We start from the raw sequence: 19,679 nt of genomic DNA, 5'->3' as shown, positions 1-19,679 counted from the left end.
GCTGTTTCCGATTTTTTTTACTTAAAACGAGATTTTAAAAGTTTTGTCAAACTATATTACAAGATAGTTCCATTTTTTATCTGATTTTTTATTATCCTTTATTTTTATCCATATTACTCATATCTAGAGTAATTCATATATAAAATGATCTTGAGAAAACAAACTTTTTATTATTTTATTTTAATACAAACCTGTATCTATTGCGTTTTCATTAGGATAATTTTCATTCCAAAACAAAAATATAGTTTTTTAACGTATTGAATATATAATATATTATAATGTATAGGTGGTAATATTTCAGACATTGAATGTCAACTTTTCCTTGATTCATGGACATCTTTTTTTTAAATTTTTAGATGTTATATAAAATAAAATAAACATATTATTTTATATATATATATATATATATGATATTAAAATTATCTATATTACTTTTGAAATGCATGAAGATTATGATCGATAGCTATCAAATGGTTAACCCAGCACATATTGCAGTTACCTGTCTTTCATAATTGCAATCAGTTCTTTATTTTTTAACTGTTTTGTATATGTATGTAATATAATTTTATTGCAACCCTTAATAAATAAAATATATGTAGGTATATAACTGAAGGATTTAAATAAATAATAATCACTTAAAATGTATTCATATACGGTAGGAAACAGCACGTTTTTGGTTAGATGATGTTATTGGTTACATGAAGGTCGGTCGCTATATATCCAGCAGGAAGGGGGAATCCAAGGCGCCGAGCCCTGCGGCTACTCCACCCTCGTTGGCGTCAGCAAGTTTAGTCCGCAACATATGACCCACTTGCCGATTACTGTAGATCTTTTCTTTTGTACTAAAAATTATATAGTTAATAAGTATACTTTGTACATGAGGGACTTTATTGTTTATGGGTGTTGCTTGTGGCGCAGAGAAAACGGTACCTGTACCAGGCTCCACTCGAAGATCAATCCGATTTGAACAATACATTATTTTAACAGCCATTTACCACAGTACTGTTTGTGTTATTTATAAAACAATTCTATCATTATCTAAATTTATTTACATAGTCGTTTTTGTCATATAATAACATAAATCCAATCGAGAGAAGACTGTCTGTGATATTAAATGTACCATGGCTCTGTAAGAAAAAATAGTGTTGTCCATCTGAAAGAAATCTCATCGTTTATATTTTTCATATATTTACTAGCTTGAACGATGCATTAAATTCACTGTGTAAATAGGATTTTCAGCCACAGACATTGGATCCATCTGTTACTTTATGAGGTCACAGTAAAACTATCCGCAGGTAGTTGATAAAATCATTAGCTAATTCAACATTTAAAATTTTAAACGCTGACCTTCTCCTACAGGTTAATCGTAATGACCTAGTCGCATAACATCCAATGAAAACTCACCCTATAATGACTCCAAATATTCCCAGTTCGGAGACCAGGTCGCTTAGAGGTGGCGGCACCGGAGCCCCGGGTCGTACCACGTAGCCCGAAACCTGAAAAATGTTATATGACACATTAAGTGGACGCCGTAAAAATAGGGGAAAAGTTGGTCACAGGTATATGTGAATCTGTAAATAAAGGCTTAAGGTTATTTTTCTACTTTCCAGCTGATAGACATATACTGCAAGGCATAGGCCTCTCCCTAAGATCACCATGATGACCGGTCTTGCGCTATCCGCATCTAGCGATTTCCTGCGACCCTGACACCCATCTGATGGAGGCTTACCCACGCCAAGTCTACTTGCTCGTGGTCGCCGTTCGGGAACCTTTCGACCCCAACGACCATTGCCACTGCCACTTCAGACGTGCAATTATTTAAGCTTTGTCGGTAACCGTGCACAACTCTCCATTGCTCTCTGGGCGACCTTGAGTCTTTTTATAAGACCCCCCATAAGCAATCATTTAAGGCCCTAGCGGCCAATTTTTTTGCACGCTACATGGTCAATGCTATTTCAATTTGCCGAGAATTAATTACTTTACATTATTTTTTAATTTTTTGTGTATTTTAATATGCTTATTCTTAGAATATTAAAATTTTTGTTTTGTTACACACACACACACATACACATATATATGTATATATATAAATATATATATATATATATATATATATGCACATAGTAATTAGGTACGTCGGGCACTAATATTAGATTTAGACTAAGATCATTTTTTCAAAACTGAACCTAGTTTTTTTTTCTCGTTTCCAGCGTGTCTAATTAAATTCTAGATTCTACATCACAAACAAATTTCTTAAGCAAATTTAGTTGTACAAAATTAAGTTAATTTAAAACTCAGCATATTGACAAGAAACTATTTTCTCGTGTAAGCTTTATAAAAGCGACAGTTACCAGCGGCGGTAGTATGCGCTCCATGAGTATATAGGCCGCTCGTTCCCGGCTGTGACGCATGCGAAGCAATGCCTCGCGAACTTCTGTTCCGTAGAGGTTGTTGCCACCGCCCTCCCGCTGCGGCTTCAGCACAAACCTGAAACATAAATTCAAATGATCATTATTCAAGTAAGCTACCACCGGCACGGAATTCTGATCTACTGAGAAGAGCCGGCCAGAAATTTGACTTTTAATTCTAGAGTTAAAACTAAGGAAAGGAATGTCTGACATATCTTGTGAAACTTTTTCATATATGCGCACATATGAAGGATTTATTAACATTAGGAAGAAATTCAGGCGTTACAAGTTAAATTTTATTTGTTGTATTGTATCATGTCTGTCATTATTTTTATTCTGTGATATAAAATTTAGTGACATAAATAATATGTTATTAAATATGGTTTAAGAAACAACCGTTCAAATACCAATTTGTCTCTTTCTATCAAGCAGAACCTTCTGTACACGCTAATCTAATACTTTGAACGTGAAGCTATCTCATTAGGAATCTTTTGAGGTCAAATTAAATATTTTTTTACCGGACTTGTTGCTGCAAATGCCATTTGGGACATTTGCAGATTCCACGGGTTTAACGTGGCAGGAGGCAGTAGGCGACCAACCAAGTCCTTGTTTAAGGTAGCGAACCTTGGAGCTCTAGATAAGCTGCAGGCCGCACTACTGCTGCACAGGCTTGAAAGGCCACCGAACTCTTGGATAGCGGCGGATGTTCCATGAAGGGGCTTAATTTAAAAGCCCCCTATAGGGGACCTCGGCATGGGCTGTTACTCATCAATAATACTCGCATAGCGCTCAACACGCGGATCCCTATAGGGCTGCTGTGTTAGTCTAGAAGAAAAGATAATCGTGTAGAGAATTTCTAGAAACTTCTTTACTGAGACTAAAAATTTTCTTAATCCTCATTGGTATTATAATATATAGATTGCACAAGTGCTCACTTTTTAACAGTTCAGGCGGTCTAGCGTTATCAATATGTGGGGTAGTTTTGATTTGTATCAAAGAGGTTACCTCTCTGCATCGGCGAGTGCCATGTCCACGGCTCTCTCGCCGCTCTCGTCGAAGTCTAGGGAGTAGAGACCCGTGAAGATATCGCGCACGCTGCCCGCCACCGCGTCCCCCATGAACTTCTCCAGCACTCCGGGAGCAGCTAAAGCCTGCTGCACTTTCTTTGTTCCCGCCAGCTGATACTGGATAGACGGACACTTGATAGCTCTGTAACGGTATTCATTTTATTACTGTTGACATGGATAAAGTTTTATATATCCGATCTTATTGCCAGTATTCAATAAGAAGATCGTAGAATAACCAAAGTCACCAACGTAGCTCGAAGAATTGCTCGTCAGAAAAGGCAGTTGGCGGGGAAGGTCACTCGTGCAGCCGGCTGTTGAGACCGAAAGGTAGATGCGTCGTGGGTAAGCCCCCCATCTGGACCGACGACGTTATCAAGGTCGCGGATGCGAACAGCGCAGGACCGGTAAATGTATCTTTGGAAAGAGCCTATGCATGAGGCAACAGTAAAATGTAATGACGGAAGTGGCCACTCACATAGAAAGTTATCCTGAATGCTGCTTCACCTTCATACAGTGATGAACCTTCTCCTCTCGGACCAAAATAATGAAGGAGGAAAACGATGCCGCCGTACGGAATTTAAAATTTATATAAGCAGAAGAAATATCCGTTCTCGTACTTCCTACCTTCTTCTTTGGCAAAAAAATATTTTATTTATTTATTTTCATTTTTTTATATACCATAGACAATAATAGAGAAAGAATAAAAAAAATCATATGATACAAGAGGCGGTCTTATCGCTCGAAGCCATCTCTACCAGACAATCTGTTAAATTTAAAAAATAATGCTTAATTGGCAAACTCACACAACTCACACAAAAATTTGAGGGTTCCTTAAATATTCTGAGTTATCTACATTTGATCATTGAAGTATCGTGAACGTCATGTTATCTTAGTCTCCCTTCCACTCGACTCGCGTATCCTCTTCCTCCGTGTCCCACATCTTATCACAACAAGCGACAAGATACTGGACACTCCTCTCTTCAAAGCTATCATATTGAACAACCCCATAGTAAGAGTGTTTGATTAAGTTAAAAGAGTATGCCATATTGTCATACGAATCGGACAGAATGTTTACTCACGAGGATCTCTCCACGCGCAGCCTGGCGTCCCACTCCCGCGACGACGGGTATTGCGCCGGCTCATACCCCGACCGGTAGTACACCACAGCCACGGGCCGACCGTCACTGCGGTACAGAAATAACACAATGATACTCGTATCTTCTACACTAATTCTTGATTATGATAAATTGCATTAATTTATTCTAGAAGACTTTACCCTTTTGAATATCTACGATACTTCTGTAGCAAACAGTCAAGCACTGGTTTTAAGATGTAATTTAAACAGGTACTTTTACATAAATTGCCTTTGAAAGGCATTACTTTGTAATGGTGCAGTTCGATTGACAAAAGTCCGAACCTATTTTTGCTAAGTACGGTGTTTTTAAGGATCCAATATCGGTGTTCATTGTTCTTCAGCACACACGCAACTCACGTCTTACCCCGTTTAACCTGTTAGAAAGCAAAGCACGCACGCAGGTAGATTATTTTGAATTGAAATAAATATGAATCTTCATAGCGGTTGTTTTCATTTAATGTGATCATTATTTAAATACTGATTAAACTGGAAGAAATGCGTGTCCATATTTCCAAATTGTATAAAAATAACCTTTCTTTTAATTTATAAACTGTTATCCTATAAGTATTTTCAAAGACTTTGTTTTATTGTCTTGTGAAAAATGATGTTACCGATTGCGATAGTCTTCCATGCAGCCATTGAAAAATTTATATCAGGTGGTCATGGTAGCATGGATTTAAAAAGTGACCACTAGCCACTATGTCAAGTGCTTAAAGTATGTTAATACCGAAACCGCTGTACCGCGCCATGGGTATGAGAGGGGGGAGACGCGCGTATATTAGTCTCCCTGTCATCACGTGTGACTTCGGTAACACTACACTTTAGTAGCGTCTTTTGGCTTTTATAGCAGCGTTTGAAGCCACATGTAGACCGTGTGCAACGACCCTAAAATAACTAGATAAAATCAAAAATAATTATCATACAATACTTACAGTATAAGCTGTTTCTTGTCGTTGAGTGTTGTCTCCTCGTATATTTCATTCAAAGTCTTTCTATATATCTGCAGAAAAAAGATTATTTCTTCATTGTGTATGTGCTGTTCAGAAAATACTGTTTACTTGTAGTAGTACTCATTTTAGTAGCCGAGAGTATAAAGATGACAAGTATATGATATATATATATATATATATATATATATATATATCCAGTTTGCAAAAGGCATGCAATATTTTTAGGCTAACAGATGTGAATTACGGCTGTTTCACTGTAATTCAGAAGTTGAAGGTGACGCAGCCGTCAGTCAAGCCAGGCCTCCGTACCGAGAACGTTACTCAATTGTAATAATCACCCATCATAGTCTTTTCATCTTTCTCTGCCGGCACCTTCTGCAAGGCATAGGCCTTCGCCAAAGATCACCACGACGCCCGCGACCATAACTATGTCGTCGGTACACTTACCCACGCTGCATCTACTGGATCGTAGTAACTGCACATGAAGTTTTCTTCCTAATCGCATCGAAACTCCGAGCATAGCTCTCTCCAATACTCTATAGATGACATCGAGCCTTCTTATAAAGCCAATCGTAAGCGATCACGTCACATATTCGCAAGCCATCAACGGAAACATACTTATCATAGATTTTCGACTTCAGACATTGCCGTATTTTGGACAGGAAGATGTTTCAGAACTTCCGGAATACTATCCATTGGAATAGGATTCGGTGAGTGATCTCTTTTTCAAAGATGCATCATCATAGTCTACTTCATATCTTATAAAACCACTGATTCAATATACTTTTACTATTGTTCTAGTCTTTATTAAGTGAATTTAAGCCTGATAAATTTAATTTTTTAAACGCGCGTTTTGCGTACAAACTAATTTGTTACGTATATGACCGACAGTTATGGTCCTGGACTCCACTGTACCCACGGGTCATAGCCGGCCTTATTTTATGGACTTATATTCTCACCATGATGTCAGGCCTCTTCTCTGATATCTCGAACTCGTGGAACCTCTGATCGCATATGTTGTAGGACACCTCCTCCACGACGAACAGGATGACCGCGCTGTCAACGCCGAACATGTCGAATGCCTCCGTTATGCCGGAGCACAGGCCCGACAGAGCATTGTTCTCTGGCATCTTCAAGTTTTAAAAAATAAAACCACGTAAACATCATACAGACCATAGTTTTTTTTAATAGAATATTAATATATTGAAATAACCTGGAGGCAAACACTCAAGTTACCGCGGTATAATTTTTTTTTAATCTAGCAATAAAAGATTTTTGAACGTTATCTGTGATCATATAAAGATTTACTAATTCGGTGAAATCTAAATTTAAATTATATTGTGCATATAACTTTTCGTCTAAAGCGGCAGTGGGGCGAAATGTTCTCGAATGGCGGCTACGAGGTTAAAACGGCCTTGGTATATCCCCCACTATGTGGACTAACGACATAGTTTAGATCGCAGCAAGTCGCTGGATTGGGAGAAGAAATTTTGCCTTTCTATCGGAAGACATGATAATGATGACATACATAACATATTTAAACAAAACTTACTTTTTTAATAAGATCCCCGTGTCCCAACTGGCGAAGTATGTAGCTGAAAAATATATAATATGTTATTATAACATTATGAAGCAATACATAAACAACCAAAAAGTTTTTAGTAACATTTGAAATTATTACCGAAGCCGTTATTTTTATTATCATAACATTAATGTGACTGCTCTAATTTCATGCTTAAATATTTCACTAATTATCTTTTAAACATACATGCTTTCACCAAAAAAATAAGTCAATACCATTTAATATAAACCAAAAAGTATATATACGAAACCATGCAAAACAAAGCGAAAGAAAACATGAAATCCGTATGTCCGAAAGTTATTTTTTTATTTGAAAGTTATCAGCCAGAATTGTAGAGATAGGATATTCGGATGTATATTTACCTAAAGCGTTGGCTTAATATAGAAAGAACTTTCGAAAATAATTTTGTGAATGTGCATGTAACGCAAAGACATCAATCTGTTACTTCTCAGGTACATATCCCAAACTGTTGCCAACCTTTTGCTGGTTGGTTCTCTATTAGTAAATCAATCCGACTCTACTTTTCTTTATGGCCCTGCCGAAACTGCTAAACAGCAACTTGGGTGTGCGCGCAGCGAATTAGAGGGGAGCATCGGCTGCTTCGTTTGTTTCCTGCTCTTTTTCCCCCCACATCGTAATACTTTCCTAAGTAGGGGTACTGCGGTTTTGGTAGCGCTATATTTGACAAAATAGGTAAAAATACATCCGTATATCCGATCCCTGCACATAGACGACGACCAGCAGACAAAAATCACCTGACATCCCTGCAGCACCTAGACAACTACATCCATCCCGACTTTTTTTTATCACTTACTTCCTGTCAAATGAAAAAGACGTTTTGTATATACAGCCCATTTAAGGGTACGGACAGACTTCGCTGTATTTTTTTTACATTCTACCCACATCTTTTACAACTCAAAGTAAATTACAAATAATAAAGAGTAATACAAAACATGCAGAAGAAAGAAATATATTTTACAATAAATTCTACATACTTAACAAGGTATATCAATCGTTAGCTCCCTTAACCGCTTATTTCTTTAACTATTAATATTATTTTGTACTGCCAAGTTCTTAACCAATATTTTTTTAGGATATACTTTAAAATTTATAGGCTAAAACTAATAAGTGAAGAGGGAAACAAATAATTGATAACCATGTAATAAACCAATACACTACTTAAAAATTGAAATAAAAAAATATGGATTAGCACTACAAATGTACATTCTACATGCTCTAGAAATACATCAATATATTTATTTACAAAATACAGAAAGTCGTACAGAATAGTCTTGGGTGTTTTGACGTTGCTTGTGATTTTATGAAAAAAAAATTGTCTATGACAGGGGCGAGCAACCCACGACCCGTTTGCGACACTGAAATTTTATGCGGCTCGATTATTTTTTTTTACAGTACATATTATTATCATGCTTACATAATCTTTTCATTTTAAATACTAATAAGTATGATTTTGGCCCGCGCAATAGTACATATATTTTGGACAGGGCCTTTGATAGAAAAGGTTGATTACCCCTGTTCTACTACAATTTTTTAAAAAAATAATTTATTTTTGATATTACAATGGCAAATTTAGTAAAACTTTTTAAATATTCAAGTTTATTTTATTTAATACATATTTATATTACCGTAAGTTTATTTTTTTTGTTCAAATTAAACGTTAATTTGATTATAATATTCTCGCGCATTTAATGAGATTCGAATAATTATTTATTATGTGGCAATTACTGCAAAAAAAAAAAAACTTATTACCTAAAAAAACTTATTTTTTATTTTAAAATTATTCAGACTGCGATCGACCACAGAGAAAATCAATTTGTTTTTTTAGAATTATCATATTTTTTTAGAATATTACTAACTCTGTTTTTATGTCTATTTTCTGTTATTTTATAACTAAATTTTGTACACATTTTTTTTATTTCATATGAGCCAAAGTAACATACTCTCACTATTCTATTGTTTCTGAAGATGTTAATGCTGTTAGCCCTAAGGCTTTTACAGCTTCATCGGTACTGAGTTCACGGAGCGGAAGGGTCCGTGAACTAGAACACTCACTAAATCACTTTTATGGCGGAAGAGGCCAACCTGAGTCTCGGGAAAAATTTTAAATTTTGAAAAGGGGCTCGGAATATCGAGGTGTTTGGAAAGTTGGTTAGTATAGTTTAAAGGTTAAATTTAAAAAAAATAGACATCTGAACAAAAAAATAGGCCAGCCAAGGGCAACGATTTAAACGGATTGGATCTCGTGGTATAAACGATAAAAACCACGAGACTGTAATGCTAGAGATAAATCTTTATTTCAAATTAGAGATGTACTAAAGGTAGGTCTTTAGCATAACTTAAACCGCTGAAGGCGCTTCATCTTCACCTGTTCATAGTAACCGCCCTTCTCCTCTTTACATGGGGTTCCCCGAGAACTTCGATTGGAATACATTTTTAAATTCTGTAGATTTCGAAGATGAACGCGCCCTGTAGTGACGTGGCGAAAAGACACGACTTGGGTTGTTTTTCTATATGTATACCTTATAGATAAAAAACCAAACGAAAAGACAAATCCCGGCTTAAATAATTATTAATTCGGGATCGTATTTGGTGTCAACCAAATTAATAAAAGTCAAACCGAATTAATTCTTCCTGTGTATTCAAGTACAATCACTTTGATGTATCTTCGTGTAACTTAGATACATAATTGTTGCATTATTATTAATAGCTTTCATAACTTATATTTTTAATACATTTTAATTCAAAAATACGTGTATTGTAATAATCAATTAACATGTCTTTTTATATATTCATTAATGCAACGAACGAAAAGTTCGTTTCTTCTTTAGATTTTTGAGCCAAGGTTTTTTACGTTTAAAATATACGAAAGAGCTTATATTAAAACAGAATAAATACTATATTCACACACTGTACACCAAAATGTGAAAGTGGATATGATGGAACCATAAAAAAACGAAACATATTAAATGTGCCCGTGTGTGTGTGTGTGAGACAAGCTTACACTGAACCGTTTGAAAGATGTGTACCCTAAGCCAAACCCAGCAATGTATGGATATAAAAACGGAATTGTACAACAAATAAAAATTCAAACAAACGCGAAACGCACCATTTACTTTACCGACAATGCAGGCCGCAGGTAACATCTCTCAAGTGAACACTACTGTAGCTATGCGTTCAAAATACATGCGCATTCTAAATCTAAATCAAATTCAAATATTCTTTTTTTTAAACATTCTCAACGTTTCAGTTACCCAATTTACAATACGGTGCAAATAAAAAAAAGTAAAGCGAAAGCGGTGCGTACAGACAGTAAAAGAAAAAAAAAAACAGACAACAAGCGATATCCAGTGGTGATAATGATTGCATAGCGTGCAGAGACAGAGCAGTCACATGAGAGATGTTGACTGAATCGCCCGCTTGTGTGTGTGAAGCATGACGTGTTTATATTAAAAACAAAATTTGAATTTCGAACATATACTTTTTTTTTAATGACAGACATGCGCTCACACACAAGAGGACAGCACAAAACATGTCGGTACCGAGACATAGCGGGCAGCTGGGAGCTGATGGCGCCGAAACTGGACGCTATCGTGTTAAACTCCACTTGCTTTATTTTGTTCGCCTCTTTACTGTACTGCAACAGGTAGTCGGACCGGAAGAGGCCGAGCCCGATTGACTGTAAAATTTAATTATCATTTTAATATTTCCGGTCGCCATTTTGATGACAGCGCAGGTTTAATATAAAAAATAACTTTACTTATTATAAATAATCATATATTTATTTCTAGCTTAAAATTAGGGTAATAACAAAACATTTTTTGTTTTATTACTAGTTGATCATATAAAACGTTCCTATAACATTTAAAGATTGATATTTTTAGTATCAAACTCAAAATGAAGTTTTTTACCAAATTAGTTATTGCTAAAAACTGCATACACGACAATGTATAGTATCTATCTCCTATACCAGGGATCGGTATACTTGTCATCCAAAGGACTCAAGTATAAGATATAAAATATTTGAAATTGATTCAATAATTTCCTAAAGGCACATTAAGCCATTTGCATCATAAGCGTATATATATGATATGTTTACGTGGTCAATATCATCGAAGAGTATTGAAACCAAATATTTAAAATATAATACCACATATTTTCATAACGCATAAAATTACTAATAAATGAAGGTATAATAAATATATATATATATATATATATATATATATATATATATATATATATATATATATATATATATAAACAAATTATATATGATGCAAATGGCTGAAATAAACTCTATTTTACATACAACAAAGATAATATTTATTTACTGTATAAATCGAACTTTGCCTTGTGTACAGTGACTTTATAGACGAATATTATTCCATTTGGAAAATAAATTCCTCTAACACTTGTTTACTTTACACTTACCAAGATTATACATTATAACGTGAGACAGCAACAATATGACAGTCAAAAGGCTGAGATATACCGATCCCTATACGCCCCTAATACACAAGTTCTTCGTCGTCATACGAAACAAGATTTATCTTGTAACACAGCAGTCCTAAGCTGTGTGAAACAGTCAATGCCCCAAAAGTTTTAATTATATTTACTCTATATTACACGGTTCTAAACAATTGCATTATATTACATAATTGTACTCATACTAAACAATATTACATCGCTGGGTTCAGCTGTGTTTGGTTGCAAAGATAATAAATTAATTAAAAAATAAATTACGTATTAAAATAGGTTTATTCATTTTCTTGTAACAGTAATGAAATAATCTAATTATATATTACAATGTCATTGGATAAAGCATCATTAAATTTAATGTAATTAAGTAAGCTTGTAGTCTGTAGAAGCAGAACTGTTGGAACGAAGACCACAATAACTCTAATTATTTTAAAAATTCACTAAAACCAGAATATGATTTTTGATACTTGTTTACTGTCCAAGCATTTGCAGATTCCACGGGTTTGAGTTGGTAGGGGGCAGAGTCCTAGCGTAAGATTCGTTTAAAGTACCAAGCACGAGGGCTCCCGGGAAAGCCTAGGCTCGAGCCGCTGTACACCGTTATTTTGACGGATAGGGAGGCCGTCAAGCTATTAGATCGTTTCGGTGGACGCTTCATGGAGTGACTAGGGTCATGGACCTCTACGAGGGGACCTCGGCTAGGATTGTCACACGCTGATAATACTCGCTTAGCATTTCGACACTAAGGCGACCTTGCGGGCCGAACCTAGCCTTGATCAGGTGCTGTTGTTGTGCTCGGAGAAGTGGCGAAAGAAATTCCAGTCACATTTCTATCCAGTATGATCATGGGTTGGCATCCCTTGTGATATATGATCCGATCTCATTTCCGAAGAGACCAGTTGGTTATCGAAAGGCTACACTGACGGTGTGCAATGTACGTAGCTTATTTTATTTTAGTCGTTTCGTTCGAAAACTCGTGTGTGTTTTTTAGCTCACGGCGCTGATAGAATAGATTGGATTCTGGGGATACAATCTTATATAATTTACACTTTGTTACTCACAAAAAAATCTAGCGGATGGCCAGCAGCGTCCTTTATGTACCATAATAACACACTGCGGTCGCCAACCCACGTGATGATCAAGGAGTGGCGATTATGGAATATCCCCTATAGATATCTTTAGTGGAGGCCTATTCCTTGAAGTGGGCTTCTATAGGCTTTTAAAATTGACTTAACGGATATATTGGTTGAACTGCAAAAATGTTTCGACGGCGACCGTTGAGTCGCGGGTAGGTACCCCTGATTTAGTACTTAAGTGGAAACTCCTATAGGATGATATGATATATGATGATCCTATAGGTTATAAGTATAAAAGCTTTAAATATATATGTAAAGATCAATTTGTCATCAAAAACTTTTACACCTGTTTTTAATCACCTTTGTGTACAGTTATCATTGTAATATGTCACACAAATTTATTTTTTATGTAGAATGCGACACGCCAATAACTTCTGTCAGTACAGTCCGCATATACATATTTCAAATTTTGCGCTTATTTTTATCTATGTCATTTATTAATTCTAAAACCCTTGTTTTTTGGAAAGGATGAACAGTACATTAATTCACAGCAAATGAGCTACACATTCACCCCTTTAAGCTTTGACAGTATTAAGGCTGTATTAATAATAATTTAAAATATAATCATATTAAAATGCAACTAAATAGTTACATTTCAACATGCTAATTTAACACAAGCTAAATCGTCTGGAAATGACACCATATAGAAAAATTGTCACTGATAAATATTATCGGTATTTACAAATTATACAAGTTTGTATATCTACGGTATAATATACACGTTTATGTAAATAAAAGCGATAGTTATGCAAATAAATGTAGTAAATGATTGTTTTACTGCCTATTACGTGTGTGCAAATATTTTATATACATAACGAGTATTGTTTTCTTGTTATTTATTAGCATTTGTTTTTATACTTGTTGACGTCCTAACGGGCAATAACCGACTTATTTTATTTTATATCATGATTAACCCTTCGTGTGCCGCAACACGGCGCCTATAAGTGTCCGAAACGAATTTTTTGAAATGAATAATGATATATTATTGTTTATGATCCTGTGTTCTGTAGTACATCCAGAGCAAGCGATTTTAAACTGTATTTTTTATGTAATTCGATATAATGTAGACTACTTTTTTTCGGGCAGATCTGACCCGAACGCACCCGCAGAGTTCGTACACGTTTGTCCTTAGGCAGTTGACATGTTAAAGTTGTTATTTCTTTGACATTTACAGCCTCACTAGATCTAAGATATTTTACGATTCTACGGAATGCTTTTATTTGTAAAATTAATTTTTATTTTTATTTATTACACCCGCAGGAACATTAACACGAAAGTTCGATCTCGTGATCGTTTATAAAACGCGCCATCGGTTGCACACACGAATATTAACTACATGAGCATGTGTCACCAGTTGTAATTTATGGCATTGAAACGTGGTCTTCCACTCTGGGCCTAATTGACAACCTCACAGCAGCTAAACGACTCACAGGACTATGACATCTGGAAAGTGTGGAAATAGCTGCTAGGTTCTTAAAATATCTGGTGTAGATACCACGGATCCGCAAGCACAGGGTAGGATGTCCAACGACAAGGTGAACCAGAATTCCTTGTTACGAACGTCAGAAGACGCTGGACGCTTCCAACCGGTCCAATTGGATATTTATATGACGATTTATGTATACTAGAACTTTTTTTATGAGGGTATCTGAAGGATAAAGTCTACGAAACGAACCCGGTGACCATCTCAACGCTTAAAGAAAACACCGTACTGCCAAATAGTTACTCCCATTCCATAATCACTTCTGCAGCGAGTGGCTTGAAATCCCAGGCCCGATTCAGAAGGTTCTTTTTTAATTTTATTAACCAAAGTATTACAAGGTCTTCTTCAGTCTTTAAATACCGTACTCTGGTGATTCCATGGCATGTTAAGCAGTTCTCGAGCAAGTATATTTAAATAATTATCTAAATTAGAGATAAATTGACGATTTTAAAAACCATTTATGTCGAACGTACACATATTAAATGACCTTAATTAAGGTTGTTACTAATAGCCATGTCTTAAAGGTTATGCGATACATTGATAAGTTAGTTACAATCTAAGCGGTTTTTAATCTATTCTACTATTTACTTTAGCTAATCGTTAATAATTTCGCGTACTGTTTCATAAATTTAACATGTTAAAAAAAAAAGTTATTTTACGCGTAACAATTAGCACAAAAACTCAACTTTTAAAACCAGTTAATATTTGACTGACCTGTTACACTAAAACATTATTTCAAAAACTCTGTTTGGGACGCGGTACCTAAACGATGAATTTATTGTGACGTCCAAAAAATAACTTCCGTATAGATTCTAATACCGATATAGCATTGTTGTTAAACGAGTTATAAAAGTATTATTTTTAAGCGCAAAACGGGTTATTTATTTACTTAGTTATAAACAATTTATTATCAACGAAGCCTAGATTATATTGTGTATTAGTTTAGTTTAGAAAAATCGCTCTCCTTCCTACCCCTTCCCGTTCTTATAAAAAGGTTCCGTACTATTTAGTTGAGTATACATAACGACGAGGCGTGTTTATGTATAAGGCGTGTACCTTTTATCATCAAAACTATTTTTTTCCACGATTTATCTTACTAATATTCATAAAAAAGTTTTAAATGATCATGTTAGTTACATCACTATTATTTATTAATTCTATAAAAAAATTTTTGCTTTCTGTTTAGATAAATCTATAATATTACATACATCAATTGGTCACTTGATTTTGTTCCATACACCATACAAAAAAAAATTTGAACAAACAAGTAAATGCCACAAACAGCCCAAAGACAAATTCGTACGAAAAATTTGCACGTCTTTGAAATATAAGAAAAACATTACGCGCCAATAATTGACAACTCGAATTTGACAGATACAAAAAATACAATTTTATCAATTTTGCAATTGCGAATACAAAACATAATAAGATATATTTTGAAATTAATATATCCAAAATCATTTATTCGTCTTTATAACTCTTGTATAAAATAAGTGGTGCAATTTTTTCGAAATAAAGAGCTCGGTTGGTCCGCTATATAGTCTACTAAAACAAATGTAAAGGCATGACACAAAACAACTACATATGTAGGCATATTGTTCATAGCGTAACCTCTGTATTTCCCTTGAAATCGGTCCAAGGTGACCGAAACCCGAGGCAATGCTGTTGATTTCCACCTGTTTCCAGGAGCAATACGGCGTGTGTTTTGCACATTGGTTGACTATGTGCGGACATCTCGACTCCAGCATTATGTCGGAGCGCAGCATGCCAAGAGTTATAGGCTACGCCAGACATATATCAAACAATTATCTTAAATATTATATATATCTCAATATAATTTGTACGAAATTGTAGTCCATTTTGTATCCCGCAAGTATAGGGCTCACCACTCACTATGAATAAAATTTTCTAAAGTAAGAATTATAAAATTAACACTGTTATGTTATATGTTTGATCACACCTTTTACTTTATGAGGTGAAAATTGGCCACTCATGAACATGACAATAGTAGCATATAAAGTTTATAGCATTATGGATTCTTGGATATTGGATGAAAAATATATACTCCAATATGTTTCACATTACTAAATTAAAAATCTATTTGGCACTTCTAAAACATCAAAATAAAGACACAAATAGCATTGTAATCATAAAATTTAGTTTACCTGTGTAATTCCTTCTTGACGAACCTTTACCCATATGTCATATAGATTTGCTGTGAATTCATCTACTTGTAAGGCATTTTGTAAAGTGTGCTCTAAAAAATCAACATCATGGGCAACCTTAAAAAAGAAAAAGATTACATTTTTAAATTTTGATCACTGATACAAAAACATTAAGTATACCTATAAAGTTAAATACCTTCTAAAGCCTTAAAAGATAAAAGGCATTTATGTATTACAATAATTTTTGTACTTTGTATCATCTTTAGATGTCACTTTGCTGTCCATTAAGCTCCCTAATAAAACTAAAATATAAATTTTTAATTTTTTTCAATTCACACAAGGCTGTGCAATTCATCAATAAAAACTTCTATTAATCATTAAAAGTTGTGAGCAATGACGCCAATGGGGTATTGACCTATTGGAAATTGATATAGTCAATCATAACACAGTAGGGGCTATATTGTTTTGTAAAGCAAGATTTTTTATCAAAAATGTCTACTTTTAAGACATCTCATTAGTTCAGTTATTCAATCATACAAGCTAAATCTTTAAATTAAAACTTATTAAACTTATACAATATAACATACTTTTTGGCAATTGATTTAGAAATCCAGCAAGAGAAATGTTTCATCTTAAATTGATAATTTGAATTTTTTTAAAAGTACATGTTGTATATGACATATGACAACATTGGTGTATGCCAATTTTCATATAATTTTAAATTAGTGTTACCGCAAATTACAATTAAAATGAAACAAAAGTTTGATCACCACTAAAAATAAAATAAAAGCTAACAGGAATTGATTAGAAATGATATTGTTATGAAACAATAATTTATTTTAAATTATTACCATACCACAATCCACTAATCTTAAATACCTCCGAATGTTATTTAAAATTCACTATCTCTGAGAAATTTTACATTTACAAGAAAAATAAAATTTCAAGGGTTTTTAAATTAGTTTACATAGTTGTTATGTTGAAAAAGTTGACCTTCTTGCAATAATGTATCATAAAAGCAGACAAGCCATTGTAGAAAAATACATAATTGTTGATTTTAAATTTATACATTACTCATTATTTACACAACCTGAAATAAACAACAACTGCAATGAAACATACAATTCATTCAATGTTATAAAGAACTCAATTATTATTGCATCTAAATTTTTTAATGTTTTTGTTTAATTATTCAATTCATACTTTATATCAATAATATCCAATACCAGAATCATTGCAGTAAAGTTCTCAAGGTTTTCTTTAAAAAGGTACAATCTCTATTGAAGTGTTATTGAAATGGTACAATCTAATTATAGTACCTGACCAAAAAAAGGATTAGCACTTTGGGAACTAACAACCCTTACCAAGCACCCTTTTGTCCTTGGTTAGGTCATGGAGTATCTGCCCAAGTAATCCAAAAGTTTGCTGGTAGTCAGGGGTTTCCTGAGATTTCTTGAATATTTGGGTTGGCTAGATTAAAAGCAACCCTCAATGCTCAATGAGAGCAGTGTCGCTTGGTTAAACCAGCACACTGAGACAAGATAAACTTGGTTGTATTCTAATTTGGAGAAATATCTAATGTGATCATGATCTTGAGCTGAAATACTATACTGACACTTTTCATACTATTAATGCAAACTATTGTTTACAGTTAATTTTGATAGGTAACTTTTGTAAAGGTATCCAATTTAAGGAAAAAAACAGTAATGTGCACATTCATTTTATCTAGTCATCCAATTTAAATGGTTATGAAATTGTTATATGATTTGTATTAATATTGATTGACAATTTTGGGCAGAAAAACTACATAGTCTCTTTGGATCATTGTTGTATACGACAAAGCAGTGTTTTAGACAAAGGAGGGGTGACAATACATTTCAATAATAAATGATGAATGAAATTCCTATGGAAACTTACCAAATGTAACCTGATAAACACAAAAACCAAATATAAATATAATATAATAGAGCAACTATAAACTATTTTTTTTTAACAAAAATTGATATTAATTGACTATATAAGATGTTGATGTTTTAAAGTATCTTATAAGTTATTTCCTTAATTGAGGGTTGTATCCAAACACTTCAGTCTCTCCTATGATTTTTCTCTAGACTGTTCTATTTTGTGATAAATTTATGGATGCATAGTTATATTGCACACTTTTGAAACTGTTTAATTTACATATTTTTTATATATATAACTTTAATTTTACCTTATGCATAAGTTCATTCAGAACCGGCTGAAGTTCTACGGCTTTATGGAATTCTGTGCTTGGGAATGGTGACGGTAACAACACAAATGGTGCAATCTGCAGGAAAGTATATTAAGTTAATTAGGATACATACAAAAATCATAGAGATTGGGTATAAAATTAATATATGTACATTATGCCTAGTATATGAAACAACTATTATCAAGTATATCATAGAATGTTTCAACAAATTTGTGAATAAAACAGTAGTTTAAACTCATGGTGCAAAATACATACAGTGTGTTTTGAAAAATTATTATAAAGTATCAAATTAAATTAATTGTTTATTTATAGCTCTTAGTTGTTACGGCATGACAATAATGTTATGAAATATTTACACTGACTTAGTATTAATTGCACAAAAAAAATACAAGCACACTCAAAATGCCAAAACTAGAGAGAATGGAAATAATAATGATCAAAAAAGGTAATAAATTCAATCTATCCAGATGGAAGTCTCGAAAGGACATTGCGACAATAGTTAAATTTATACATGACACACACTAATATCATCTTAAATGGTAAAAAAAAACCGTAAAAGTAAATTTAAAGAAACATTAATCAAGCAACCTACACTTGGCCTGGACACTGGTGGGGCTTAGTATAAATAAATACCTGTATAGAATCTTTGGTGAAGTGTTTTTTATCCCTCATCCCCACACCGTGCATTAATGCCCAATCTTTTGCTTTTTCTATTACTGTAACTAGCATTTTGTGTTCGAGAGGCAAGGGAATACAAGAAGCAAGGCGAGCTTGAGACATGATGTTAATAAAATTTGATTATTAATTTATTCAATTTTTGTTTTAAATACAACGATTGGAAACGTCTGTAGCGGTATCAAGTGTTACTTTTTGTGAATCATGAATACTGTTGACTACTGTCAAATTTTGTTTATCTTAGTTTTAAGCATTATGTGGATGAGCGAAAGACTACAGGACAGGAATACATCAAAGATAAAATTTAATTAAAATGGCAATTTGATTAAAAAAAATTCGTTCCGC

The 19,679-nt window shown here is 33.9% G+C and overlaps 1 protein-coding gene across 1 annotated transcript; it reads right to left on the bottom strand.

Annotated features, from left to right (window-relative positions):
- Window positions 1-415: 415 nt before the first annotated feature.
- LOC137925435 (glutathione synthetase-like) lies at window positions 416-19,549 on the bottom strand. Its single transcript, XM_068768871.1, has 13 exons — window positions 19,293-19,549; window positions 18,639-18,734; window positions 16,427-16,543; window positions 15,894-16,042; window positions 10,703-10,840; window positions 7,113-7,155; window positions 6,520-6,690; window positions 5,543-5,610; window positions 4,555-4,659; window positions 3,414-3,617; window positions 2,352-2,487; window positions 1,405-1,496; window positions 416-842 (listed from the first exon to the last, which is right to left on the bottom strand). The coding sequence occupies exons 1-13, from the start codon at window positions 19,437-19,439 to the stop codon at window positions 713-715; spliced, it is 1,596 nt and encodes a 531-aa protein (XP_068624972.1). The 5' UTR covers window positions 19,440-19,549; the 3' UTR covers window positions 416-712.
- Between the last annotated feature and the right edge of the window lie 130 nt (window positions 19,550-19,679).

This window comes from Battus philenor, unplaced genomic scaffold (genome assembly GCF_028537555.1).
Source record: "Battus philenor isolate CCGP_79_NKW_IND1 unplaced genomic scaffold, ilBatPhil1.0.hap1 SCAF_27, whole genome shotgun sequence".
Lineage (NCBI taxonomy): Eukaryota > Metazoa > Arthropoda > Insecta > Lepidoptera > Papilionidae > Battus > Battus philenor.
This window is presented reverse-complemented; position numbering and strand designations above follow the sequence as displayed.